Source organism: Podarcis filfolensis, assembly GCF_964270895.1.
Source record: "Podarcis filfolensis genome assembly, chromosome: 6".
NCBI classification, from domain to species: domain Eukaryota; kingdom Metazoa; phylum Chordata; class Lepidosauria; order Squamata; family Lacertidae; genus Podarcis; species Podarcis filfolensis.
Window position 1 is genome coordinate 93495840 of NC_139609.1, and position 19753 is coordinate 93515592.

Consider the following 19753-nt stretch of genomic DNA (forward strand, 5'->3'; position numbering starts at 1 on the left):
ACTTGTTTTCCATGGCTGTCCCCACTGTTGCTTGAAAAAGCGTGTTTCTATTCCTTATGACTGTGGGAGATAAGCTTGAAAGCCCATGGGCAGTGAGAAGCCAGGAGGGAAAAAGCCAAGCAGGGCTTTCTTTTCTGTGGCCTGGAATAAGATTTCAGCCCTCTGCTTATTCCCTGGGGAGCGAAGCAGCAGAATAAATTAGGCAAAAAAAAAGGGGATTCACTGAAATGCTGAGTTGCTCTGTGTAGACAGAGGTGTTGCACTCTCAGCTTACCGTGCAGGTGTTTGACCAAGTTTTTATTTCTGTTTTCTCCTTTTTGAGTTAGGAAGGAAACAGAAAACTCCTAAGAAATTTACTGGAGAGCAGCCGTCCATCTCCGGAACATTTGGACTGAAAGGTAAATGACGAGTCAGATGCATTCCTGTTTTGGGGAAGTATTTTGCAGAGTATTTCAAATTTTCTGTTGCCGGGCAGCACCTCCTGCCTCAGTTTCATGGAGAGCCCTTTGTGTGTTGCAGAGGATTCTGGGAAATATTCTAGGCTGTTGCCTTTGGTTTAAGCAGGGCACACACCGCCATTTTCAGCTGCTGGGCCTCACTGTTACCTGGCATGAAGCGAGAGCACATCCCGAAATACGCATTTCAGGAGAACATCAGCCGTGGCGGGCAAAGTATCTTTGCGAGAAGTTTGTCCACCATTGCTGCAGTTATCACAGGGAGACCTTGGGCTCATGCAGCACATAATTAAACTATGGAACTATGGATATGTGCAATTTTATAATATGCAGAGGAAATATGTGAAGAGAAATCAGGGAGAGAAGTTGAGGAAAGTCCTTGGTGAGGGGGAATAATGTATGTGATTTGATAATTTGTTATGTGGAAAATGATCAATAATTTATTTATTTTTTTCAACCTATGGAACTCACCAACACAAAATGTGACAATGGCTTCACTAGGGGATTAGACAACTTCACGGAGGTTAAGAACTATCCACGGCTACTAGTCCGCGTGACTTTGGCAACCTCCGCACGGCAGTTTATTCCATTTTCACGCCGTTTCCCTAACTGTTGATTTTCACATTATATTTGGACGTAAAAGGCGCTTCTGGAACCGTAGTGTGATACGGTGCAAGTTTGGCACTCACTTCCACATTATTTGCAAGTGGATTCCCTCCCTAGAAGCAAATAACATGGAAATGAGCGCTAAGCTTGCACCTACGTTCCATTATTGTTCCAGAAGGGGCTTTTTACCCCATGTGAAAGCTCAAACAAAATGTAGAACATAACCGTCAGGGAAAAGTCTAGATTAGGTAACCTCTAGGTTAGATTACTGCAATGTGTTATATGTGGGGCTGCCTCTGAAGGCTGTTTGGAAAGTCCAGCTGGTGCAGAATTCACTGGCAAGACAGTTTGAACATATTACACAGATCCTGGCCCAACTGCACTGGCAGCCAATTGGTTTCTAGGCCCAGTTCAAAGTGCTGGATTTGACCTATAAATCCTTAAAACGGCTCAGGACCTCAAGGACCGCCTCTCCTCATATGAACCTGCTCAGACTCCGCGATCATCATCTGAGACCCTTCTTTATGTACCGTTTTGAACATGGGTTTGGTTGTACCTGCCTGTTGTAGCGTATCCATGGAGCTGTCCATGGAGGCGCAGGTCAATTCTTTGTCCAGGGCAGCTGTTTACCAGCTCCATCTGGTACGCAGGCTGAGACCCTACCTGCCCGCAGACTGCCTCGCCAGAGTGGTGCATGCTCTGGTTATGTCCAGCTTGGACTACTGCAATGCACTCTATGTGGAGCTACCTTTGAAGGTGACCTGGAAACTACAACTAATCAGAATGCGGCAGCTAGACTGGTGACTGGGAGCAGCCGCCGAGAACACATAACACCGGTCTTGAAAGACCTACATTGGCTCCCAGTACGTTTCCAAACACAATTCAAAGTGTTGGTGCTGACCTTTAAAGCCCTAAATGGCCTCAGTTCAGTATACCTGAAGGAGCATCTCCACCCCCATCGTTCTATCCGGACACTGAGGTCCAGTGCCGAGGGCCTTCTGGCGGTTCCCTCACTGCGAGAAGCCAAGTTAGAGGGAACCAGGCAGAGGGCCTTCTCAGTGGTGGCACCCGCCCTGTGGAGCGCCCTCCCACCAGATGTCAAAGAGAACAACAACTACCAGACTTTTACAAGACATCTGAAGGCAGCCCTGTTTAGGGAAGCTTTTAATGTTTGATGCATTACGGTATTTTAATATTTTGTTGGAAACTGCCCAGAGTGACTGGGGAAACCCAGCCAGATAGGCGGGGTATAAATAATAAATTATATTATTATTATTATTATTATTATCTGCCATATGAGCAGCGCTAGGCCCGCTTTTCAGGAAGGAACCATGCAGCCTGTTCTAACCTCTTTCAAAAGCAAAATCTTTCCTCTTCTCCAGGGCTGGCGAAAGCAGAGGACAAGGCGAAAGCACACCGGGCAAAGAAACTGGAGGCGTCTCTGAGCGGCGCCGGCAATGAAGACCTAAAGAAGAAAACGCCGGGGTCCAGTATGAGAAAGGATGCGGTCCCAACAGCAGCAGCTCCTTCTGCAACAGGTTTGACCCTTTTCACAGAACCCTTTCCATTCCGAGGGACACATTCTCTTCTGGGTGGGGCCAGAGGCAAAGTGGGCAGAGCTGCAATTGCAAACGTTCGCTTTGGACAGTAGGCTAGTTTCTCAGCACACACTCACACATCCCTTGCCATCCCCCGTCCAGGCAAGCCAGAGTCACGACCAGGGTTCAAGGATGCAGCTGAGACAGGCAGGAATGCCAGAGGAGGGTGCAGGATTGGTGAGCAGTGTGGCCAAGGAAGGCTGTGGTGTAGTGGTTGAGAGCAGCAGACTCGTAATCTGGTGAACCGGGTTCGCTTCCCCGCTCCTCCACATGCAGCTGCTGGGTGACCTTGGGCCAGTCACACTTCTCTGAAGTCTCTCAGCCCCCCTCACCTCACAGAGTGTTTGTTGTGGGGGAGGAAGGGAAAGGAGAATGTTACCGCTTTGAGACTCCTCAGGTAGTGATAAAGCGGGATATCAAATCCAAACTCTTCTTCTTCTTCTTCTAGTGTGGCTTGTGGAACTTGCTCCAACATGACTTGGGGATAGAGCGTCTGTTTGCATGCAGGAGGTCCAGTGTTCAGCCCCTGGCTGGCGCTGGGGGAGCTGCTGCCCGCCAGTGCAAACAGTACTAATCTAGATGGACCAATGGTTTCACTTGGCTGAAGACAGTTTATTTTGTCACTATCTTTCAAGCCATTGCGGGGAAACCCGGTTGTTTGAACAGACATGGTTTGTTTGCTGCACGAGAGGCGTGCATTTTTTGCTATCAAAACTTGAGGGCTATTTTTTTAAAAATAGCTATTTAAGTCGTGTGTCCTTTGTTTCTCAGTTTGATCCTGTTACATGGCTTTGTATGTTTTGTGGTGTTTTATGCATTGCGGTTTGCTGTTACTTTTATTGATTATAGATTGATAATTCATTATTGTGGCTGATAAGTGTTCAATTATTATTTGCTGATGTTTAACATTACTGTTTACTATTAGATTCGGATGGATTGCTGAATGTTGATTTGTTTTATATAAGTTGTTTATTTTAAAGTTATTGTGACTTTTTGTATTGGATTCTTACTATTAATGTTTGACGTTCTATTACGTTTTTGTATGTGTTGGAAGCCGCCCAGAGTGGCTGGGGAAACCCAACCAGATGGGAAGGGTATAAATCATAAATTATTATTATTATTATTATTATTATTATTATTATTATTATGCAACCCAGCACAGAGTATGAATATATTGTTGCTGTTGTTGCTGTTGCTGTTGTTTGTTTTTATACTTTCCAGTGTTACCTTTTGAAAGTGCACTTTGTGGGTTAATTTGAGCTGTCTTAAGTGTCCCTCAAACCACTCCTTTTGGCTCTTAAGACCCAGGCAAGTAGGTATCTGGAGCCAGGGGAAAAACCTTGCTTCTCTGGGGAATTTCTTCCTGGCTCGGGGAAGACAGCATGTTCTGAGCAAAGCACAGCTGCAGCCTCTTCCAGCTGATCCACGTTCCCAGCTTTTGAGTCTCTGATCGCCGAGTAAACAACTCAGCAGGCCTAGCCTGTTTGCTCGACGGTGGGAACGAAGCCAAGCCTATGGCTGCTTGAGACTGCGTCTCGTCTCGGCCTCTTTTTGGCTGTGTTCCCTCATGGGGGGGGGGCATTTAGATAAACACTGCAAGGAGTCCCGGAGCTCGTAGCGTAGACAGACCCTACCTTTGCTCAGATGTTGCTGTGCTTCGGAATGGAACTGTTGTTGAAACCACGCTCCGTTTTCCTTTCCTGTGCAATGACGGTGTTGGCATAGCTCAGGGATTATTGTTGTAGATGCGTTTTGTGGGGAGGTGGCAAAATCACGATCCCACACTTTTTAGTATGTTTCCTCATGACCTCCCGAACGCAGGCAGGCCTTAAAAAGAAAAAGAGGCGTGTTGAAAAGAGGAGTGAAAGACTTAACTTAGTAAAACCTCACTTGTAGTTATTTGATCTATTATTCTTTTATATATATATATATATATTCCTTTATCTATATGCAGGAGTTGGTAAAGGGACCGCTGAGGGATAAGGATATTTGTTTAGAAAGATGGATGCCAATTAGAGATAAGTTTGTAATATAAGCATCATGCAATGGGGAAGAAGTGGAAATTTCTGAGAAAGAGAGTGGGAAGCCAGTTTTTTGGGGGAATTGTGTTAAATTAGTTTTAACTTGGCATTGACGTGTTATAAATTTGGAAAACAGATAAAAATTAATTGGCACAAAAAAGGAAAAAGGTGAATTAGTTGGACCGGAGGAAATTGAGTTTCCAGTGCATGCGATCGAACAGCAGCCCACCAAATAGCGGAAGTCTATAGGACACCCAGGATTTAGCCCCAGACAAACTTCCCCTCTGTCTTTCCTCTTTCTCCAGCGAGCCCAGAAGAGCAGTGGCAGCGGGCGATCAATGAGAGAGGGGAGGTGGCTTGTCCGACCTGCAGCATGATCACCCGGAAGACGATCCTTGGCCTCAAGAAGCACATGGAAGTCTGCCAAAAGGTAGGAAGCCAAAATTGGATGGGGACAAACCACCGAGTACCATGTCAACAAATTGTTCTAGTATCTGGCTGGGTTTCACCAGCCGCTCTGGGAGGCTCCCAACGGAATATTAAAAACATAATGAAACATTAAACAATAAAAAAAAATCCCTAAACAGAGCTGCCTTCAGATGTCTTCTAAAAGTCAGATAGTTGTTTATTTCCTTGACATCTGATGGGAGGGCGTTCCACAGGGTGGGTGCCACCACCGAGAAGGCCCTCTGTCTGGTTCCCTGTAACTTGATTTCTTGCAGTGAGGGAACCACCAGAAGGCTCTCGGAGCTGGACCTCACTGTCTGGGCTGAACGATGGGGGTGGAGAAGCTCTTTCAGGTATACTGGGCCAAGGCCGTTTAGGGTTTTAAAGGTCAACACCAACACTTTGAATTGTACTCGGAAACATACTGGGAGCCAATGCAGATCTTTCAGAACCGGTGTTATGTGGTCTCGGTGGCCACTCCCAGTCACCAGTCTAGCTGCCGCATTCTGGATTAATTGCAGTTTCTGGGTCACCTTCAAAGGTAGCCCCACGTAGAGTGCATTGCAGTAGTCCAAGCGGGAGATAACCAGAGCATACACCACTCTGACAAGACAGTCTGTGGGCAGGTAGGGTCTCAGCCTGCGTACCAGGTGGAGCTGGTAGAGAGCCGCCCTGGACACAGAATTAACCTGTGCCTCCATGGACAGCTGTGAGTCCAGAATGACTCCCAGGCTGCGCACCTGGTCCTTCAGGGGCACAGTTACCCCATTCAGGACCAGGGAGTCCTCCACACCTGCCTGCTGTATCTATACGGATATAGATACAAGCAACTCCCCATTTACACGGATTTTACAGTCAGAGGTACCGCACGCTTAAGTGAAATTGCATATATTGGGAACACCATTGACCAAAGCCTGCAAACTCCCCAATCGCTCCATCCAAACCTCCTTGCTCAAACTCCCAACTCTCCACAGGCCTTGGAAAGTCGGTGCAAGGGCTCCTGGGATTGCACTTGCAAAGGCTTGTGGGATTGTTAGGTGCTGTTTTTGTGCTGTTTTTGCCCTTTCTGCATTTTTTTAGGGCCGTTTTTGCCCTTTCCCTAGTCACTTCCAGGTTCACAGTGATGCATGTGTGTGTGTGCAGTTATACAGATATTGAACATATGCAAATTGAGAGTTGCCTGTATATTTTATTATTTTATTGCCAGTAAGGGCCTGGTGGTAAAATACACATTTCTAACAAGCCCTGCTACTGCTACTGCTGCTGCTGCTACTACTACTACTACTACTACTACTATTATTAGTAGTAGTATTATTATTATTGGTAAGGCTATCAGTGGCTATTGGTTGTGATGGCTGTACTCTGTCTCCACTGGGCCGGAGGCAGCTATGCTTCTGGAAACCAGTTTTTGGTGTGTTGACTTTTCGTTCCGCTTGCTTCAGCTGCAGGATGCCTTGAAATGCCAGCACTGCAAGAAGCAATTCAAGTCCAAAGCCGGGTTGAATTACCACACCATGGCCGAACACGTCAACAAGGTAGGAAACTCTGCTTGCATATAAAACAAGTAAATGAATATTCTGCCCTCGAACAAGCCAGATTCCACAACTTGTGTGCTTTTCGCAAGTTTGCATAATTTCCCTTGTCTTCCAACCTGTGTTTTCGGAATTTGTGCTATTTATTGCCCGGGGGGGGGGAGGGGCAAGGAGCTGTGCTGGGCACTGGTGCCTCCACACTCCATGACTATTAATCTTGTTCCACAACCCCTCTGGCACCTGAAATCTCACCAGGAACACACCTTTGCAACCACGAGGGCTGTAAAAGGAAAAAAAGAAAAGAAATCTGAGATTCTCACTTTTCTGTGCTGGCATCACTCTGCAATAGATGCATAGTCTTGGATAATGGTGCCGGGGTACTGTGCCTTTTATAAAATGCCTCTTTCTGGGGTGTGAGGCAGACAAGGGCCCACGGCGTGTACGAAAGGCTAGATTAACATTGCAGGTTTTCTCGATTCCTTCCCTGCAGCCAGTTCCTGTGGAAACCGCTGCCCCTCTCAGCGAGCACGAAGAGCGGGAGAGGCTGAGGAAAGTACTAAAGCAGATGGGGAAACTAAAATGCCCCATTGAGGTACTTCTTTTCACTCTTGGCTAATATTCCCAGCAGAGAAAGAGTTGGGGAAGCCAGCGAGTTTTTCAGTACGATCACATCTTACGCATGTTTGTCAGGCGTGTTTGACGTTAGGTGGTTGAAGGCCAGCCGGTTGAAATTGCACAAATTTAACGCCCAGAAGGCAGGGAGCTCAAAAGCTCTCTTTGTTTGGGGTTCTCCTGGCGCAGAAAGAGCTTTTAAGCCCTCCGCCTTGCTTACTGGGCTCTGGGATGCTTGTGCAAGATCTTGGGATCTCACGAGAGCATTCCGGAGCCCAGTAAGCAAGGCGGAGAGCTGTTAAGCTCTCTGTTTTGCTGTGGGGCGCAAGGCAGCATGGATGTGCTGTCTTAACAGAGATAAAGCTATGGCACACAACTGCACTTTACGTTTAAAGCAATATCAACGCCCCTTTAAAAGGTCATGGCTTTCCCCCCAAAGAATTCTGGGAACTGTAGTTTGTTAACGGTCATGAATGTTCTCTGGAAAGACAGGTTGATTGTTGAAATGCCCTGGAAGTTGTAATTCTTCGGGGCGGGGAAATAGGGTCCCCCCCCAAAAAAATCTCCCAGTTCCCAGGATACTTTGGGGGAAATGCTGCCTGTTTAAAGTAGTATGATAGTGCTGTTTGTCGATGAAGGTTTCCCCCTAGCCATGAGTGGCTTTCATCGCCGCCGCCACAATGTTTGCCGGCTGGGAAATTACAGAACACCGTTGTGGCTTCCTAGCGAGAGCAGGACTCATGTTCAGAAAGCAGCTCCAGCAGACACCCTCTTTTCTAGCTCCCTAAGTTGATGCAAAGGGACGCGGGTGGCGGTGTGGGTTAAACCACAGAGCCTAGGACTTGCCGATCAGAAAGTCGGCGGTTCAAATCCCCGCAATGGGGTGAGCTCCTGTTGCTCTGTGCCGGCTCCTGCCAAGCTAGCAGTTCGAAAGCACGCAAAGTGCAAGTAGATAAATAGGTACCGCTCTGGTGGGAAGGTAAACGGCGTTTCCGTGCGCTGCTCTGGTTCGCCAGAAGTGGCTTAGTCATGCTGGCCACATGACCCAGAAGCTCCCTTGGCCAGTAAAGCGAGATGAGCGCCGCAACCCCAGAGTCGGCCATGACTGGACCTAATGGTCAGGGGTCCCTTTACCTTTTAAGTTGACGCAACTGCAAGACAGAGAGCCTACAGCTGTGGGCAAATCTCTGCCATGCTGCCCTCCTGGCCAGGTGAGGGGAGGAAAGGTATATTGCAGAAGAGAAGTGGCAGTAGCCACCAGAACTTTAAGAAGAGCATGGCTGTTGAATTAGGCCAGTGCCCCCCACATCTGATCCAGCCTCCCTGTTCTCATGGTAGCCAGGCAGATGGCCCAGTGGGAAGCTTGCAAGCAGGACTGAGCCCATTGGCATTTTCTCTGTCTCCCCAAAGTGGAGGTAAAACAGGGCGGATTTGATTTAAATCAAATCGATTTAAATCTCAATTTAAATCGCTCGTCAGTAAACAACTAAACAACAAAACTCATTCTTGCATATTTACAACCAAATGAAGGTTTCATTTTTGGAATAATAAATTTTCAGAGTAGTTTTTACAGTTATATAAAAAATTACTGATTTGGTTATACTATTACAAGTACATAGACCGATAATTATGAAATGATTGTGAGGTTTAATAAGTTAACTGTTTATATTTGGACAACTTTTCTGCTGTACTTCATTGGAAGGAGAAAAACAATCATTACCTTAATAACAATTTGAGCAATTTATTTAACTAAAACAATAACAGTATGGCATACGTATCCATGTTTGTTAACTGATGTGGTTAAACGATTTTTTTTTAAAAAAAAACTTAGTCTGAGTTTTAGCACACATGAAAAACTTAAAACGGATCCTTATTTCCTGATGAATAGACTTTGGACTATAATGTTACTTAAATAGAAAACTATCTTTAGAAACATTTTTCCTCGAAAAGCATTTTGTTTTAAAAATCCGATTTAAATTTTAATAAATCCGATTTAAATAATAATAATAAAATCATAGATTTTTATCCACCCTGAGGTAAAACAGCCATCATGGTTAGTAGCCATTGATAGCCTTATGAGAAAAATACAAAACCTTGTACAAAGCCACAGAGACTCACGAACTACCCAACCTAAGATGAAAAATCCATTGAAATCAGACATTATAAGTTCATCTTAGGTTGGGTAGTTCGCAAGTCTCTGTGGCTTTGTACAAGGTTTTGTCTTTTTCTCAGAAGATTGATAAAGAATGTATAATCATTTTGGTAATTATTGATAGCCTTATGAGCTGATCTCACCTGCTTTTGAACCCATCCCAAGTTGCCGGTGTTCCCACCGTGCTTCTCCTGTTCATCTTCCTGCAGGGATGTGTGGCTACTTTCTCCAGCCTTATGGGGTACCAGTACCACCAGAAGCGGTGCGGGAAGCAGTTGTCCGAGGTGGAGAAGCCCGTCTTCACCTGCCTGCACTGCGGGAAGACGTACAAGTCGAAAGCAGGACACGACTACCACGTGCGGTCAGAGCATCCGTCCGCGGTAAGACCCCATGAGCCTCTTCCCTCCATGCTGTTGTCATGCTGTTGATTATCATTATGATGCCAGACATTACATTTTGCAACGCGTTTCCTCATCTTTTATTTTTTTATAGAAAAATAGTTTTTATTTGCATTTTTAATACAAAAACAAGCAAGAAAACCACACACACACCCTTCCCTCCACCCCCCCCAATTGTACAACTTTCATACCAATCTCGACGTACAACTAAATACCTAGTGACTTCCCATCCACCCTTTTCCTGGTTTCTGTACTTTTCTACTAAATTGCGTATTCCAAATTTTTAATCTTCAAATTTCTTCCTTTGTTAATTTCTGTTAGCGCCCATTTTGCTGGGTTTACTCAAGACAAGCTAGGTTATTTACTTGTTTATACTGGTTCTTTAAAATATTCAATAAACATTTTCCAATCCTCCTCATATCCTTTATCATACTTTTCTCTTACCCTATTCCTGCTGCCGGTTCAGCATATTCAAGCAATTTAAATGGCTACTCTTCTCTGGTGGGTACCATACTCGTTCTCCACCTTTGTGCCAGTAAAATTCTGGCCGCGTTGGTGGCATATAATAATAATACATATTTTTTTTTACCATTCCCAAAAGGAATGTCTCGGGCTTTTGGGGGAAGGCTTCTATGAATATCTTTTTAAAATCATTGTAAATTACTTCCCAGAATTCCCCGATTACTTTACAGGACCACCACATGTGGAAAAAGGTTGCTTCTACTTCATTGCATTTCCAACATTTATCTTTTTCTTTTATCAACATTTTTGCTAGTTTGGCAAGGCAACAGTGATCCGTTGGTGGTGTTTGTGCAAAACCTATTTCTCCTCTCAGCCTTTGTCTCAGCTTGCTAAATTTGGTTCTTTGAGTGCTGCTGATTTCAATGCTCCTTATCTTAATGAATTTTTTGTTTTGGGTGGCTCTGAACCACCTTGATGTTTTCCCCTTTTAACAGAAGGCAGCGTTACAATCATTTTAAATACAGTGCAGCAACATCTCACACACATTAAACATGCGCAATTTTGAGTGTACGCGGCTGAAGGCAGGCTGGTTGAAAGTACGCAAGTTAAATCCAAAACTGCCAGGAAGCTTAAAAGCTCATTCTCTGACTGGTGGATCCTGGTGACAGCCGTTGACATATAGTATCCAGGCTTTCTCATGCTGATGCAGAAGATGGGGCTGACACTGGTTGTCGTTCTTTGGGTACCCCTTTCCACCTTCACCCCCTTTCCCCCTGTCTTCTCAGCCTCCTGAACAGCCCGAGATAAAGCCTGAAGTCAGCCTTGTCGAAGATTTCGAGAGGACTCCGAGCGGCAGGATCCGGCGCACGTCAGCCCAGGTCGCCGTCTTCCACTTGCAGGAAATCGCAGAGGATGAGCTAGCCAAGGACTGGACCAAACGGAGGATGAAGGACGACTTGGTCCCCGAGACAAAGCGAGTGAGAGCCCATCACACACCTGACTTTTGCTGAAGGCGGGGTGCAGGGAAAACAGGGTCTGTGGTCTTGGTCTGGGGCACGTGTTGGGGTGTGTGGCTTGGGGGTCCTTCAATTGGCTGGTTTGGAAACAGATTGGAAATCAGACAGGCGCCTGACCAGAGAAGCCAAGCTTAGGGAATCGGTTTTGCAGGACCAGGTGCAGCTCTATGGACAGAAGGGCTCACAGCTTCAGTACCACTCTGTTGTTGCTTGCAGTGATCATGCTTCAGCCAGGACTAGCAGGCCTCTCCGCCAGCTACTAGTGTTGTACTGAGTTAGCATGCTCTAGTTATCTCCCACTTGGACTACTGCAATGCGCACTATGTGGGGCTACCTTTGAAGGTGACCCGGAAACTGCAATTAATCCAGAATGCGGCAGCTATACTGGTGACTGGGAGTGGCCGCCAGGACCCTATAACACCGGTCCTGAGTGAACTGCATTGGCTCCCAGTATGTTTCTGAGCACAATTCAAAGTGTTGGTGCTGACCTTTAAAGCCCTAAACGGCCTTGGTCCTGTATACCTGAAGAAGCGTCTCCACCCCCATCGTTCTGCCCAGACACTGAGGTTCAGCTCCAAGGGCCTTCTGGAGATTCCCTTGCTGCAAGAAGTGAGGTTACAAGGAACCAGGCAGAGGGCCTTCTCGGTAGTGGCACCTGCCCTGTGGAACGCCCTCCCAGCAGATGTCAAGGCAATAAGCAACTATCTTACTTTTAAAAGACATCTGATAGCGGCCCTGTTTAGGAAAGTTTTTAATTTTTGATGCTGTATTGTGTTTTTAATATTGTATTGGAAGCCGCCCAGAGTGGCTGCGGAAACTCAGCCAGATGGGCGAGGTATAAAAAAATACATCATTATTATGATTATTATTATTAGCCTACTAGATGCGCATATGTGCAAGGTCCTCAGTGTTTTCTTTCTCTGCCACTGGTTGAGCTCTCCTTTGTCACACTGCCTGTGACAAAATACACTCTTGTTGATTTCATCCAGTTAAAGATTTGCTCATTTTGGTGAAATACAGACACACACGCTCCAGGCAGTCTTTTTAAACTTGGGGAAATGAAAATAACAGAATCGTGTTTTTTTGGGGGGGGGGACTTGTTGAAATAATAAGCAGATTAAAAGAATAATAATGCAGTTTTTTGTAGAGCTGTGTTCTAGATGCCAAAGTTGATTAACCACTGCTTCTCGCCTGGCAGCTAAACTACACCCGTCCTGGGCTTCCGAAGCTGAACCCGAGGCTTCTGGAAACCTGGAAAAACGAAGTGAAGGAAAAAGGACACATCAACTGCCCTAATAACGTGAGTGCCTTGTTTACTGCAGGGCTGATTGGAAAATGAAAGGGATGTTATGTTTTATGCTGTGTTATGGACATGCTGCGGGACGCGGGTGGCGCTGTGGGTTAAACCACAGAGCCTAGGACTTGCCGATCCGAAGGTTGGCGGTTTGAATCCCCGCGACGGGGTGAGCTCCTGTTGCTCGGTCCCTGCTCCTGCCAACCTAGCAGTTCGAAAGCACGTCAAAGTGCAAGTAGATAAATAGGTACCGCTCTGGTGGGAAGGTAAACGGCGTTTCCGTGCGCTGCTCTGGTTTGCCAGAAGCGGCTTAGTCATTCTGGCCACATGACCCGGAAGCTGTACGCCTGCTCCCTCGGCCAGTAAAGCGAGATGAGCGCCGCAACCCCAGAGTCGGCCATGACTGGACCTAATGGTCAGGGTTCCCTTTTCCTTTACCTATGGACATGCTGCAGATTGGAACAGATCTCTTTCTGAGTTCTCCCGTTCTTAAGGTTTCACGGCCAGTCCCTGAGTTGAAAAAGTTGCCTCTCCCTGATCTCCAGGAAAGGCTTGTTAACAGGGCTGTGGGGAGGTGTGAGGGATGTCATTCGCAGAGCAGGTGAGAGGCATTAGCCGGTTCTCACAGCCACTTTGAAAAGGTGCACGGCTCTAAAACGGATAGCGTCTCTGCCCAGGCGATTAGCCCAATTTCCCTTTCCACATCAGACTCGCGATCGGCGGTGCCGTAAGATCTCCCGTCGCCCAGCAGGCCTCCCGTAACTGCTTGAAAGCGCCTTGAATGTTCAAAGGTCCATTTAGGGACGTGTTTTGCCTGCCAGCGACGGAGCCACATGACTCCCATTAGCAGTAATTAGAAGCATGTGGCAAGATCCCAACAGGCAGATCGCCTGTAAAATTAACCTTGTGACGGCGAGAGGGAGCTTGCAAAGAAGGAGAGCCTTGTGGGGATTTGGAATGGGGCAGTCGCTGCAACCCCATGAAAGGGGGAAAGGAAGGGGGGGGGAGTACAAAACTCTACTTAACATGTGCTGCGCTGTTTTCGCTTCCAGTGCTGCGCTGCCATCTATTCCAGTGTGTCCGGTTTGAAAGCCCACCTTGCAAACTGCAACAAGGTAAGGCATTTATTCGGCTTATAGCCTAACTTCATTGTTATTATTGATTAAATTTGTATACCACCCTTCATCAGGAAGATCTCAGGGCAGTTCACAGCATCAAAATACAAAATAAAAACACAAAATACACAATGAAAGCAAAAACAAAACAATAACCACTCCGCTCCCACAAACACATATAAAAGGACACATAATGTTAATCAGGCAAAGAGCTGGTTGAAGAGGAACATTTTTGCTTGGTGCCTAAAGATGTACAGTGAAGGCGCCAGGCGAGCCTTCCTGGGGAGAGCTTTCCACAAACGGGGAGCCACTGCACAAAAGGCCCTGTTCTTGTGTTGCCACCCTACGGATTTCTCATGGAGGAGGCACACAACAAAGGGCCTCATGGTGATCTCAGGGTCTGGGTTGGTTCATATGGGTAGAGGTGGTCCTGGAGGTATTGAGGTCCTGAGATGTTTAAGGCTTTATAGGTCAAATTCAGCACTTTGAATTGGGCCTAGAAACTAATTGGGAGTACGCCAGTGTACAGCCGGCGTACAGCTTCCGGGTCATGTGGCCAGCATGACTAAGCCGCTTCTGGCGAACCAGAGCAGCGCACGGAAACACTGTTTACCTTCCCGCCGGAGCGGTACCTATTTATCTACTTGCACTTTGATGTGCTTTCGAACTGCTAGGTTGGCAGGAGCAGGGACCGAACAACGGGAGCTCACCCCGTCACGGGGATTCGAACTGCCGACCTTCTGATCGGCAAGCCCTACGCTCTGTGGTTTAACCCACAGTACCACCCACGTCCCAACAGCTGAAGTTTCTGAACCTTCTTCAGAGCCAGCTCTGGAGGATGCCATAGCCAGTGGTATCCGAAACCCGCGAAGAGGTCATATAATGGCAAGGTTGAGAACCCTTCCCTGAGCGCGTAGGCGGAAATCCTTTTCCTAACTCTCACTCCCTGCCCTCAGCTTTCAGCACCCTCTGCCAAATTCAGGCCCCTCATTAATTTTCTGACGGATCAGAAAACGGCTGGCTGGTTCATTCAGATGCTTCCAGTTGTGTGAAGATGCACCTATACTCGATGTCTGATGCTTGCCTGCTTCGCATTAATGCCACAGATCCAGCTGCAAGCATGCTCCCGCGACTCTCACTACACCCCCTCTCCCGCTGGGAGCTCGTACATCACCTCATTGTCAATAAAGGATATATTACGCATTCTCTAGTGGCAGATGGAGGCAGGGTAGGGAACTCATTCGTTTTCCGCAAGGTCAGCGGTAGCAGAAATCCAGGGTTTTAATTAGCTGCTCGGCAACCCAGAAGAGAAATTTCAAAAGCTTTATTGATCAGGTTCGGCCATAAATTAGAGGAAACCTCTGCTCCTCGTAGCGGGCTGCAGGGTAGAATGAAGCTGCTGTTCTGCTCCATGTGGCAGCTTGGGTAGGCTGGCGCAACGTTGGGGATGGCGAACTCCACGAGGGGTTCAAGCTGGGGCAAGTGGAAGATGTTGCTTCAGCAACCGACAGCTGTTAGCTTTTTTTGTGATGAAACAGATGCCTTGCACAAGACTTGAAGATAAATCTTTGCTTGTCAGGTTGGCAACAGTTGAACAGGTATTACTCAATTATTGTTGTTGTTGTTGTTGTTGTTATATTAAATTTACATATTAATGAAAGCCATGTGTTTCTCTTCCCTGAGCCCAAGAGAGGGCTTAGTCCTTTTGCTATCAAAACTGCTTCATAGCAGTGCATAAGTTATCAATCCATAGATTGCCTGTCATCACAAACTCCTCCAGACAGTGTCTGGAGTTCCCATGTTCTCAAAGAAACGACGATAACAAAAATAAGCAAACCAACTGCCACCATTTATTCTTTGCGAAATAGATTTACAATGCAAATACAGTACAAATACTAACAACAACCTCAGAATGGACCTTAGGTAAGGCGGGGGCTGTAAGCTCCTCTGCCAAAAATCCCTCATCTTTTGCCCTCCATCTCACCTGAGCGAGCCAGGTGACCCTTTCTGCTAAGTTTCCAAATGCATGAGTGCAGGATAGGTTCTGAGAGGTCCCGGTGAGAGTTAACCCTTCCCCGGATTCCCAGGGGAGGTTCTGACTCCCACCTGAATCCTACTCCATATATGAAGGGGCCTGAAGTTTCCCTGGAGCCTGAATGGCACAGTCCCAAGGGCAAATCTGTCCTACGTAGATGATCAACACATCTCCAAGATATCCTCCAAGGCTGAGCTCACACGGCCGGACCTTTGTATTGCAGGGAGACCACTCCGTGGGGAAGTATCGTTGTCTTCTGTGTCAGAAGGAGTTTAGCTCAGAAAGCGGAGTCAAGTACCACATCATTAAGACTCACTCGGAGGTAAGTCAGCAAAGGTCTTTGGGGGGTGTCCGCCCCCCCGTGAAAGCTGAAATTCTCGTGAGGCCTACAGGAGACTGGTCCCAGTGAGCTGGAATAAATCATTATCCTTTTCTAATAATATAGGAGCGAATTTCAAAGTTCCAGCTGACTGAAATTAGTCCCCCAGATTTGCTGCCTTATTTTCCAGTAGCTAATTTTGGGGGGGTTGTGGGGAGGGTTTCATGAAGGGGAGGGGACTTTAGGCCGTTCATCATACCCTGCATCAAAGGCAGTCTAGGTAACTCCCTGTCAGGGACTGGGCAGATGATTAGGAATGGTGGAGACCCTCACCCCAAGAGCTTCCCTAAACAGGGCTGCCTTCAGATGTCTTCTAAAAGTCTGGTATTTGTTTTTCTCTTTGACAACTGGTGGGAGGGCGTTCCACAGGGCGGGCGCCACCACCGAGAAGGCCCTCTGCCTGGTTCCCTGTAACTTGGCTTCTCACAGTGAGGGAACCACGAGAAGGCCCTTGGAGCTGGACCTCTGTGTCCAGGCTGAAAGATGGGGGTGGAGACTCTCCTTCAGGTATACTGGACCGAGGCCATTTAGGGCTTTCAAGGTCAGCACCAACACTTTGAATTGTGCTCAGAAAGGTACTGGGAGCCAGTGTAGGTCTTTCAAGACCGGTGTTATGTGGTCTCGGCGGCCGCTCCCAGTCACCAGTCTAGCTGCTGCATTCTGGATTAGTTGTAGTTTCCGGGTCACCTTCAAAGGTAGCCCCACGTAGAGCGCATTGCAGTAGTCCAAGCGAGAGATAACTAAAGCATTCACCACTCTGGCGAGACAGTCTGTGGGCAGGTAGGGTCTCAGCCTGCGTACCAGGTGGAGCTGATGCCCTAGTCCTGAACAGCAACAGGAGTCAGATGTCATAGAAACAGTACAGCAGCTGGTTGACACCGTGCACCTTGAAAGAAAGCCAGGAGTGCCCTTCGTGTCTCTGAGCGGAAAGCCAAACAGAAAAGGAAAGATTCCCTTGTCGGCCACCGTAGGCAGCAGGAGGGTCTGTGAGGTAGAGAAAGTCAGCGGCCAGGGGGAAAAGCGGGCACTCCAGGGAACAGTCCTATTTCCTGATCTCCGTGTGTTAAGTAGTGGGTGGACATAGCAGACGACACAGAGATTTCTCCAAGTAGGTCTTTATAAGTAAGCTGGAATTGAACTGAACAGCAAACAGCTCATCTGGCCTGCTTTTATAGGCAGCCGGCTTTCCACATTGTAACAACAGCCCAGGATTTCCCACCTAAATTAACTTACGTGGACCTGAATGAAAACCACATATAGTCATATCTCGGGTTGAAGTAGCTTCGGGTTAAGCATTTTTGGGTTGCACTTCGTGGTGACCTGGAAGTAACGGAGCGCATTACTTCCAGGTTTCGCTGCTCGCGCATGCACAGACGCTAAAAATGACGTCACGCGCATGCGCGGAAGTGGCGAATCGCGACACGCGCAGACGCGGGTTGCGTTCACTTCAGGATGCAAACAGGGCTCTGGAATGGATCCCGTTCTCATCCAGAGGTACCACTGGACACAATACCCCCTGGTGGCCAGGGTGAGAACTTCCGTACATAACACCGTGTACAGTGGACGCTCGGGTTGCAAATGTGATCCATGCGGGATGCACATTCACAACCCGCAGCGGCGCGTCTGCATGCACACAGATTGCAATTTGGCGCTTATGCGCATGCACAAAGTGCGATTTGGTTCTTATGCGCATGCACGACTGCCGAAACCCGGAAGTAACCAGTTCCGGTGCTTCTGGGTTTCGGCTGTCCGTAACCCGGAAAAATGCAACCTGAAGCGTCTGTAACCCGAGGTATTTTTGATTCCAAGAAACGTACTGAAAAGCAGCTCTCTGTCTCTCTGTGTGTCTGGATTCTCTGGGCAGTTAGCCGAGTGAGCTGCCTGTTGGCTTTCCTCCCTTCCTAAGTCTCCTTTTGTCTCCTTGGTTCACCCAATATGGGGGAAGGATTTTGGGGCAAACCCCCAAACTGAAGCAAGTGATTGCAGCTCAGAATGGTTCAAGTGGGGATGAGGTGCTTCGTTTAGTTGTTTTTTTAACTTCTGAAAACCACCACGTTTGCTGGTAGTTGTGGTGTTACGGCAGAGCTGTGGCTGCTGCTGTTCCGTGCCACGTCCGAATCAAGTTCCCGACTCTGTTCTCCTTTCCTTCCTTGAACGCAGAACTGGTTCCGGACTTCCACGGAGGCCATCCGGAAGAAAAAGACCAGCGAACCGACCGCTGCCAGCCACGAGGAGAAGAAGAAAAGCACAGACGGGAAGAAGAGGGGGCGGAAGCCGAAGGAAAGGCCTCCGGAATCTTCCGCCAAAAGCAAAGAGATAGGCAAGACGAACCATAAGAAACCGGCGGGGCCCTGGGAGGCCGCGGACTTCAGCCCCGATGAGAGAGAGCGAGGTAACAAGCCCCCCCACAGCAAGAAAGGGGGGTCCAGTAAAATGCCAGAGAAATAAGCCGTCGTTTTTTGGGGGGGAGAAAACAAAACAAAACTCTCTAATGATTAGTTTACAGCCCAGGGTAATGGGGCGGAAGGAGGGGAGAGCTACTCCCAGTATATGCTGGGCCCTTCCACCTTCTGCTCATCCCTTTTTTAAAAACGAAAAACCACTTTAAATCACGGGACATTTTGTTTTCACCACTGGAAGAAGAGAACCAAGCGAGGAACGGCCGCTGCGATTCTTCCGTCGGAAACCTCTGCGGATTGTACATAACCCCCTGTGTGGGTCAGGCGCTCCACGTCCATGGGCAGGTGGAATAGTAAGGTGGTTTGTCGTCACCCTCCTTCCTTTCTTCCTGCTTCTGAATTCGAACCCAGTGCCGTTCAAGCAAAGAGAGAGAAGGAGAGGAAAAGAGAGCAAAGGAGGGTTTGCTCAAGCAAAGGGGGGTTTGCTCAAGCAAAGGGAGAAGAAAGTGCAATAGGAACCCAGGCGTAAGCTGGTCAAAATTCTTTTTTAAAAAGCTATTATTATTTGTGGATTCCTTTTCAGGTAGCAGTCATGTGTTAGGAAATAGAGCTGGTGGGAATTTTACAGATGAAATTATTGTTGTGATTGTGGTTGCGAACCAGCTTTCTTTTATAATTTTCTTAGGAGATGCTTTTTTACGAAGGAAAAAAGGAAAAACAAAAACCCGATGAGGTCGTTTGACGACGGACGTTTCGGGATTGTCGTTTCGTTAGGTTCGGTTCACGTTTTAAACGTTGCTCTGATTTGGGACCCGGTTCCCCGTTTTCAGTTTTGGGAGCTATATCCTTCAGTTGTCAAGGTTTGGGGATGAGGGCGGGGAAGGGGGAGGGTTTTGGCAATGAGACGCTTTTGGAAGCAGACCGGTTGGGAGTTTTGAAAATGGCCGTTCTCTCGCTGCGTCAATTCTTGCCTGGGAGCCCCTGCAGGGGAAAATCACAAACATTTTTTTGTAAGGCATACTTCTTTGAGGGGAAGCTTTGAACGGAAACTGCTTATTGCGGTGCGAAATAAATTTCGAGAACGTTTATTCTGCCTGGAGGAAATATCAAACCATAAAGGAGCCACAGAGCCGTGAATATCTTCTGGGCCTCAGCTCCATCCTGCTGTTCCCTTGTTGAGCACAGAAGGTCTGAAATGGGATGTCGAGTCACGTTTGCTGGAATCTTCCATG

General features: G+C 47.5%; 1 protein-coding gene across 7 annotated transcripts in view; it reads left to right on the top strand.

The window, feature by feature from the left end:
- ZNF512B (zinc finger protein 512B) overlaps nucleotides 1–18949 on the top strand; it is a 41156-nt gene extending 22207 nt beyond the window's left edge. For 4 of the 7 annotated variants that reach the window (XM_083618581.1, XM_083618579.1, XM_083618584.1 and 1 more), the window contains 11 exons: nucleotides 321–398; nucleotides 2444–2599; nucleotides 4986–5110; nucleotides 6570–6662; nucleotides 7150–7251; nucleotides 9633–9803; nucleotides 11069–11260; nucleotides 12498–12599; nucleotides 13646–13708; nucleotides 15967–16065; nucleotides 18283–18949. In XM_083618581.1, the coding sequence (XP_083474707.1) occupies nucleotides 321–398; nucleotides 2444–2599; nucleotides 4986–5110; nucleotides 6570–6662; nucleotides 7150–7251; nucleotides 9633–9803; nucleotides 11069–11260; nucleotides 12498–12599; nucleotides 13646–13708; nucleotides 15967–16065; nucleotides 18283–18570 (1469 nt within the window). In that variant the 3' untranslated portion in view covers nucleotides 18571–18949. The remainder of the gene's footprint in view (nucleotides 1–320; nucleotides 399–2443; nucleotides 2600–4985; nucleotides 5111–6569; nucleotides 6663–7149; nucleotides 7252–9632; nucleotides 9804–11068; nucleotides 11261–12497; nucleotides 12600–13645; nucleotides 13709–15966; nucleotides 16066–18282) is intronic. The other 3 variants (XM_083618582.1, XM_083618583.1, XM_083618580.1) reach the window with 1 other exon arrangement.
- Nucleotides 18950–19753: the final 804 nt, after the last annotated feature.